The 8,911-nt window shown below is 34.9% G+C and overlaps 1 protein-coding gene across 1 annotated transcript; it reads left to right on the plus strand.

The window, feature by feature from the left end:
* The first annotated feature begins 2,762 nt into the window (after positions 1 to 2,762).
* On the plus strand, positions 2,763 to 8,088 carry LOC107870090 (serine carboxypeptidase-like 27). The gene is made up of 9 exons (XM_016716497.2): positions 2,763 to 4,015; positions 4,089 to 4,184; positions 4,677 to 4,769; positions 4,853 to 4,938; positions 5,032 to 5,292; positions 6,322 to 6,449; positions 6,533 to 6,628; positions 7,428 to 7,533; positions 7,652 to 8,088. The coding sequence occupies exons 1-9, from the start codon at positions 3,652 to 3,654 to the stop codon at positions 7,790 to 7,792; spliced, it is 1,371 nt and encodes a 456-aa protein (XP_016571983.2). The 5' UTR covers positions 2,763 to 3,651; the 3' UTR covers positions 7,793 to 8,088.
* The last annotated feature ends 823 nt before the right edge of the window (positions 8,089 to 8,911 follow it).

The raw sequence follows: 8,911 nt of genomic DNA on the forward strand, positions 1-8,911 counted from the left end.
CCACCTAAAGTTCGGGTGTGTCTCAGCCTTTTTGCGTATAGTTCAAGGTGGTAATAGAGTATTTTCTCTATTAAGAATTTGTGAGGTGTGGATGACACGAATTAAAATAGAAGGTTGGCAGAAAAGAGTGTGTTTATATCGAAACGTACGAGTGCTTTGTTTTGTGGGCCATACTAGCAATCATAGTGCTAGGCTTGTAGTTTCTCCTTCTCGGAGTTTAGTGATGCAATTAATATACGACAACAACATATCTAGTATATATATTTATGCAAATTGGGGTTTGAGGACGGTGGAACATGACAATATACGACAAATCGTATTTCTGCAAGTGTGTTTCTGGTAGCTTGATTGAACGTAGTAGTATTCCGTGGTAGTTGTGTTTCTGTTATTATCAGTCGTTTTGGTACTATCTATTATTTCTTGCTATTGTATTATACATTTTTCTAGATTATTTTTATCTTGAATCGGGAGTATATCAGAAATAAACTTTCTAGATTATTTGCTTGAATCGAGAGCCTATCGAAAACAATTTTTCTAAGATAGTAGTACGACTTGCGCATGTTATACCCTCCGATCCCGGCCCCCAAACCCTAATTTTTAGAAATACACTGAATATATTATAATCAACCAAATATGATAATATTTACTGATCTGACTAATTTTTTGCTGCGTAAACTTCATTAACAAAAAAAATAATAATATCTTATTTATAAATATTTGTTTTCGAAAATTCAAATCCGAAATCTCTAGCTAAGTCTACATCTTTATTTAATTACTCATAAAGTGGTTTTGGTTAGGAAAGTTTTGGACCTTTTATTATCTATTTTAGTATATACTCTATACTAATTAAATAATATTGACCAATAAAGTCTTGTGAATATCCCATGTGAATTTGCCAGCCAATCCAATCAACCCCTTTAAATAAAAACAAAAAATTCCCATGTGCACCACTTATTGTTAAGTCAATTGTTCCAAAATTGACTAACATTAAAAAAAAAAATTGGTTATGATCTCCATACTTAGGGTCGCACCTCGAATTCTGGTTAAGGGTGGAGCAGCTCCATCAACTTCATCACAACCAATGTTGGTTATGATCAAAGTTGCTACGACACACTTCAATTTTATAGGGTTCTATTACCTCTGAACTAACGGGGTCTATCGGAAATAGCCTCTCTACTTCGTTAGAGGTAGTGGTATGGTCTGCGTACACTCTACCCTCCCTAGACCCACGATGTGAGCTGGATTTGTTGTTGTTGTTGTTATTACCTCTAAACTAAATTTTAACATATTTTATCACCCTTTTATACTGACGTGACACCTTTACTACATAAAATGGGGTCTACGTTCAAGGTACCACTTCAGCTACAAAAATTGATAAAAGGTGCCACGTCAGGTAAAAAAATTGATAAAAATACGTTAAAATTTAGTTCTGGAGGTTAATAGGACCTCAGCGAAATTGGAGTGTGTCGTAGTAAATTTGGTGGCACTAGATGCTTTACTGTTTTTTTTATATGTTCAATCTTGATTAATTTTACGAAATATCCTTCTACACCAACGATAGGTATCATATCAGATAATTCTGTAACACAGTGATCAAATGAAGCGAGTTGAGAATCATGAGGTGTTACATTCAAATCCTAACGAAAACAAAACACTAGGTAGTTTCTTTTCATCTTTTCGAGTCTTATTAGTGGATAAAGTTGCTTCGTATGATGAAAGGTGATATATATATATATATATATATATATATATATATATATATATATATTTCATAAATTAGTCGTAACAACAATAATATATCTAACGTAATCTCACAGAGTGAGAGATACGAGGAAGATAGAGTGTATGCAAGGACTTGGATAACAAAAAACATCATATAATAACAATTTAGAAACTGCAACAAAATAATATATACAATGATGTAAGTTCATCGATTAGCTGAAACTGCGTCATGTCATGTCCGATATAATTTCCACAAAATAAATTACTATAATGAAGCCCACCAATCACTCCATGATTGTGAATTTATGACTGTATTACTATGTCCATAAAGAAGACAACTATTAAATTGGTTACGTTTTCGTACATCTTTACGTGTCCACTATACTAATCATACATCTTTACTTGTTAATTATACCAAAAATAAATCGTCTAACAAGTAATAATTTAGCGTAAACCATCCAGCACTCCCCGAATGATCAAATTTTCTACGAAACACTCTAACTTCACGGGTTCCTATTACATCATGAACTAAATTTTAGAGTATCTTTTTTAGTTGACGTGACATCTTTTGTCAACCATTTTAGCTGTTGTGACACCATTGACACGGAACTCATTTCATGTAATAAAAGTGTCACATCAGTGCAAAAGGGGACAAAAATATTTAAAATTGAGTTGTGAAATTGGAGTATGACGTAGCTAGTGGCGGGGGTTTAGAAGTAAACATACGAACTAATTGAAGGAGGGTTCAACATTTATTGTATATACATAAAAATAACTTAACTATGTATAAATAGTAAAAATTTTCGCTGGGGTTTCGAATCCCCTCAGTCAAGTGTAGCTTCGTCCCTGGTCGTAGAAACTTTGGTCATAGTTTGATGTACTGAATGCTTATCTCAATAATTTACCAAGTAATGCAAAAGATGTACGGTTAGTATATTGAATAAGTAAAGATATACGAATACTAATCGCACATATATACAAATTTGTGTACGATTAGTATAGCTATTAGTATAGCTATAATGGACCCGTAACGATGTACGAAATGGAATAATGAAAATGTCAACTTACACTAATTAGTAGGAATCTTGGATCAAATCTCTTACTACTATTATTATTATTACTATAATTTAGAGAATTTTTTTTGAGATCTGTGCATTTGCGTATTTTACATTTTATAGTATGCTACTTGGGTCATTCTCATTTTGCTCCCTTAGTACTTGTCTCATTGTTTCTTGAAAATCCCTTTTTTTTTTTGGGATTTATGTGTTTCTTACTGTATTGTTGGTTAAATTCCAACCACATGTGATATAAATATCCAAACTTCAAGAATCTTGATCATCTAATTGTATATAATCTTGAAAAAAAAATCCAATCTTTGTGTGTGTGTTTTGGTGAAAAGACTCAATCTTTGTGTTTTTTTTCAACCCAATTTGATAAATGTCCAAAATCTTCAAGAATCTTGATCATCTATCAGTACAGAATTCTTGAAAATATCCAGTCTTTGAGTGTGTTTTTGGTGAAAAAACCCAATCTTTGTGTGTGTTTTTGGTGAAAAAACTCATTCTTTGTGTGTGCTTTTGGTGAAAAAACTCAATCTTTGTGTGTTTTTCACCGAATTGTATTGCCCCTCAACCTTATTCTTGGTATAAATTCCAACCCAATTTGAATGTCCAAAATTTTCAAGAATCTTGATCATCTATTAGTACAGAATTCTTTAAAATATCCAGTCTTTTGTGTGTTTTTGGTGAAAAAACTCAATCTTTGTGTGTGTTTTCACTGAATTGTATTGCTCCTCAACCATATTCTTGGTATAAATTCCAACCCCATGTGATAAATATCCAAAATTTTCAAGAATCTTGATCATCTAACTGTACATAATTCTTGAAAAAAAATCCAATCTTTGTGTTTGATTTTGCTTTAAGTATACAGATGGAGAATTGTTTTCACTATATGATTTTCTTGTCATTGTTGTTTTTGGGTAGTTGTTATTGTTCTACTAATGTAGAACAAGAGAAGGATAGGATTACTTATTTACCTGGACAACCAGAAAATGTACAATTCAATCAGTATTCAGGTTATGTGACAGTAAATGAACAAGCTGGAAGGGCATTGTTTTACTGGTTGATTGAATCGCCATCGATGCGTAATCCTGAGAAAAGGCCACTACTTTTATGGCTAAATGGAGGGCCAGGATGTTCTTCTGTAGCTTATGGAGCTGCTGAAGAAATCGGTCCGTTTCATATCAATGCTGATGGGAAGACACTTTACTTAAATCCTTACTCATGGAACAACTGTATGTGTGTTTTCGAATAACTTTTTTTTGTTTGTTTTATATCTGTTTGCCTAATGAATTGTGTTGTTGGCAGTGGCGAACTTGCTTTTTCTTGAATCGCCAGCTGGAGTTGGTTTTTCGTATACAAATACTTCCTCAGATTTGTATAATGCTGGCGATCAAAGAACAGGTAAGGATAATTGAGCAATTGAATGTTAGTTATTATGATGTGTGTGTTTTCAATGTGAGAAATCTTGAAGATTCATAGTAGGCGTTTGGACGTTAAAACGTGATATTTGAAGAGAAGCACTCCCTCCGTTTCAGTTTATTTGTCTGGTTTTGACTCGCCACGGAGTTTAAGAAAGTAAAGAAGACTTTTGAATCTCATACTCAAAAACTAAAGATAGGTAGAATGTACCAAAATGCTCTTTAGTTTTGCGATCTGAAACATGTCATGTGGAAAGTTAGAAATAAAAAGTTGCTAGAAAAGTAAAGATGTATTTTTTTTTGAAACGGACTAAAAAAGGAAAGTAAGATAAACAAATTGAAACGGAGGGAATAGTATTTGAAAAAAAAGTTGAAATCCAATGCATAAAAACGCTGTGTGAATTTTCTTTTATGGGCAACGGGAACTATTATGTTGTTTAAGCTAAATGCTGAATCCCGGCCTTGCAATTTGTAGCTGAAGATACCTATCAGTTTCTTGTCAAGTGGTTCGAAAGGTTTCCTCAGTACAAGCATAGAGAATTTTACATCGCCGGAGAAAGTTATGCAGGTATTTTTGTAACACATTAATTACTAATATCTGTCTTTGTTATATAATAAGATACTAATTTTGTTTTTCTTCCGCGTGTTAAGGGCATTATGTTCCGCAGCTATCTCAACTTGTCTACCAGAGGAACAAGGGAATCAAGAACCCGATTATTAATTTCAAGGGCTTTATGGTAGTAGTAATTGACAATTTTTCGAGTGTTTAATGCAATATTAAGTTATGGTCTGTTTTCATCAAGATCATTTTCGCTGGCTGTTATTTTTAGGTTGGAAATGCTGTTACCGATGATTACCATGACTATGTTGGCACGTTTGAGTACTGGTGGACTCATGGCTTGATTTCGGACTCGACATACAAGCTTCTCAAGATAACATGTGATTCCGGATCTTCTGAACATCCTTCCGCTGATTGCGCTAAAGCTCTTTTTCTTGCAAACAATGAGCAGGGAAATATTGACCCATATAGCATATATACTCGTCCTTGTGCCAGTAAAAAAACACTTCGCCACAACCTAAGGGGTCATTATGTGAGTCTTTTCTTTTTATACTCTCTTCTCACTCCACTTATAGCAAATGTAGGTAATTGTAGAATGTTTGACGAAGGCCGATAAAGAGTAATAAGATAAACTACTTGATTGTACTCTTTTAAAACTTTAGTTTGCTAAAACGACCAGAAAAAAAATACTGCATGCATAAAAATAATCACAAAGACAGATAAGTTCCTGCAGTGTGAATGATTTGGAGTTCTAGATAATACGTTGAAAGTGTGCATACTTTGAATTGATATGTCAATCTGAAGTAGAACCCTCTTTCTGGTGCCTGACATGGCTAGTGATTGGCTTTACAAAAATTTTACGTCCTTAAGAATGACTAATAAAGATCTACCCTTTTCTTTTTCACCTTGTGAAAATTTTCTGAGTTCTTAATCCTTTGTCAAAATGATTACATCGAGCAAAGTACGGCCACCTTATGAAATAGATCGCTTTCTCATTGGATCATTGTTTTATGCTGGTACCCTCCAACTGTTAAGTTACTCTGGAAGATTGTATTTTCGATGGTCCAGAGACGCTGAATGTTTATTAGCTAGGTTCTTGGATTTTCATTTGAAATGTTTGTCTGATCATGTATGAGAGAGAGAACGCAAGTAGTAGAGTATCATTCTCGAGCAGTAAGTAGTAATGATTCCTTTTTTAGTGAGAAGGTGCTGGTAAACGACAACTATGACTTTAGTAAACTTTCTCGTAGGAGTGCCTCTTCAATATAGTTTTCGTAGGGAGAGGATTTGGAGTATCGTCAATCTTTGCAAACTTGCATCTTTTATGTTAGCGCCCGCAATAGACATATGCGAAGTCCAACACGTGGATGTTGCTATATCATAAACATCACAATGTTTGCATCCTCCTTCCCCTTAAAAAGAAAAAGATAGAATAAAAAACTCTCATTGTTCGTTGCTGTTAAAAGTTAAAACTGTATGTCCTTTCGGTAGTCCGGAAGTCCTCGTTTTAATTCACGGGCATTCAAGTTTTAAAACTTCTCTTCCTGTTTATTATATGTAGCCGTGGATGTCCAGAGCATATGACCCATGTACTGAGAGGTATTCTGAAGTTTATTTTAATCTCCCGGAGGTACAAAAGGCATTCCACTCTAACGTAACTAAGATTGAGTATCCTTGGAAAACATGCAGGTCTGTTGAAAAACCTTGGAAGTTTCAAGTTACGTATTTTCAAACTTTTCGATAACTTTTAAATGGATTGTTTTGGTTTCCAGTGATATTGTCGGAAGCTACTGGGACGATTCTCCTCTGTCAATGCTTCCCATCTACCAAGAGCTAATAGCGGCTGGCCTCAGGATATGGGTATTCAGGTAAGCCAATCCATTTGTTCTCTCGTTTTTTATAGGTGATTTATTTTTCTTGGATGCAAAAACTTGCATTTCTGTGAAAAGTCAAGATCTCCCTATTTTATCTCCGACAAGCACTTAAATCGAGCGAATAATGGCGTATGATTCTGAAAATGTATCTTTCTTATGAACCTAGCGATGAATATTTTCTTTTTTAGTTAAGATGATTATTAACGATTAAACTTGTGTTTTATATGGTTGATATTGCCTTGATCTAGCTTAAGATGCTCTTGTGTTGGAAGATTTTGTCCAAACCCCGAATCTGATTTTACGGTAGTTGTATACCTATTAAGTTGTTTAGTGGACTATGGCATCGTTGTTCCTCAATCTCGTCAGTTACTCCTATGAAGATGCATTTTGGAAGTTGCTTGTTAATCCTTGTAATGATACATAGTGAGGTTGTTTTTGGTTTGCGATTGGTAGAAGATGTGAAAACAGGTTGTCGGAGACTGAAGTTTCTAATAATTATAACAGAATATAGTACTTTTCTATCGTTACCCATCATATATAGCTGATTTTTGTTGGAAACATTCATTTGGGAAGAATATCAAGTATGAAAGGCGGGCTGGAAACATAAACAGTCCTCTGAGGTAATGGTATGGTCTGCGTACACTTTACCCTCCCCAGACCTCACTATGTGGGAATACACTGGGTATGTTGTTGTTGTTGTACTTCTTACAAAGTCATAGGACGAACAAAATCTTGCTAACGTCTGTTATCTTAATCACAATCTGATTTTCCAAACGTCTAACCACCTTTGCAGTGGCGATACTGATTCAGTTGTTCCAGTAACTGCAACTCGATATTCTATAGATGCATTGAAGCTACCAACTATCACCAACTGGTATCCTTGGTACGACAACAAAAAGGTTAGTCTTCATAAATCGACATGCAGACTCTTTTCTTCTTGGCGACTGCGCTTTTGTCCCTCTCTCCGGTATTGAGAATTCATGCTTCCGTTTGTCTCTGTCGTTGTTGTATGTATAGGTTGGAGGATGGAGCCAAATATACAAAGGGTTGACCCTTGTAACTGTAACAGGAGCAGGACATGAAGTGCCTCTTCATCGCCCTCGTCAAGCTTTCATACTATTGCGATCATTTTTGGAGAACAAGCCAATGCCAAGCTAAAAATCTGTAGAAAATCTTCAATTACTCATGGTGTCAAAGGACACGATACCATCGCTCATTTCTTTCCCCTCGACAGGCATAAGGTAAAGGCCGCGAGGGAGATTCAAGATTGTTACACTTCAATAATGGCTTTACAATGGCTACATTAGAAGTTCCATTCATAAATTTGTTTGAATTTAGTATATAGCTATAATATATTCTTATAGAGAATTCAATTTTAGTTTTTCCAAAGATCACAATGTAAACAAATCTATGTATTCTTTATGAATATTGAACCTTGTTTTGTAGTACTTGTACCTTCAATTTGCCAAATTCCTCTTTTATATCTCCATTTTTTTTTTAAAAAGAAAGTCCATTGTTCTTTTCGTTTGTTCGAGGTTTGGTGGACAGAGTTACTTGGTACCTGTTGCTGGCCGGAGATGACATGTATTTGACGATAATCAAGGTGCGCCCAAGTAACCGTTGCTGGCGGGAGATGACATGTATTCGACGATAAACAAGGTGCGCCCAAATAACTGTTGCTGGTGGGAGATGACATGTACTCGACGATAATCAAGGTGCGCCCAAGTAACTGTTCCTGGCGGGAGATGACGTGTATTTGATGATAATCGAGGTGTGCTCAAGCTAACCAATAAAGCATTGAACCTACTAGAAGAATGTTATCCTTTCATATAAAAGTCTACTAGGGAGCTGTTTTTGTTGAAGGGATTTATCCTAATACTAGTATAAAATTGGAATTAAAATTTCCCAATATTTACTCCTAACTCATACAGAACTTCATCATAATACTTACTTATAGGCTAACAGGTCATACTTTGACCACATATCCTGTAAAGAGAATGAACTGACGTATCTAGATGTGCATATTGACATCGTAAGATGTCTCGCTTGAATGAATTTATTGAAGAAGTAAACAAAAGGAATCATAAGAAGTGACGTGACACATAAATCTTGAAGTAGAAGTTGTCTAATTAATTGACACAGTGAGAATGAACTGACCTGTCTAGATGTGCATACGCATCCGAAGAAGTAAACAAAAGTAGTCAAAAGTGACGTGACACATATATCTTGAAGCTTTCTAAGCGATCATTTCGTAAATTGAAGTAATTAATTGACACA

Source organism: Capsicum annuum, chromosome 5, assembly GCF_002878395.1.
Source record: "Capsicum annuum cultivar UCD-10X-F1 chromosome 5, UCD10Xv1.1, whole genome shotgun sequence".
NCBI classification, from domain to species: Eukaryota; Viridiplantae; Streptophyta; class Magnoliopsida; order Solanales; family Solanaceae; genus Capsicum; species Capsicum annuum.

What these genes read in the sequence shown, in the direction of transcription:
- LOC107870090 (XM_016716497.2), top strand. Translation starts at nt 3,652, where the DNA reads ATGGAGAATTGTTTTCACTATATGATTTTCTTGTCATTGTTGTTTTTG. An exon ending in TCCTTACTCATGGAACAACT is followed by an intron (nt 4,016 to 4,088) that starts GTATGTGTGTTT and finishes TGTTGTTGGCAG; the next exon opens with TGGCGAACTTGCTTTTTCTT. An exon ending in TGCTGGCGATCAAAGAACAG is followed by an intron (nt 4,185 to 4,676) that starts GTAAGGATAATT and finishes TGCAATTTGTAG; the next exon opens with CTGAAGATACCTATCAGTTT.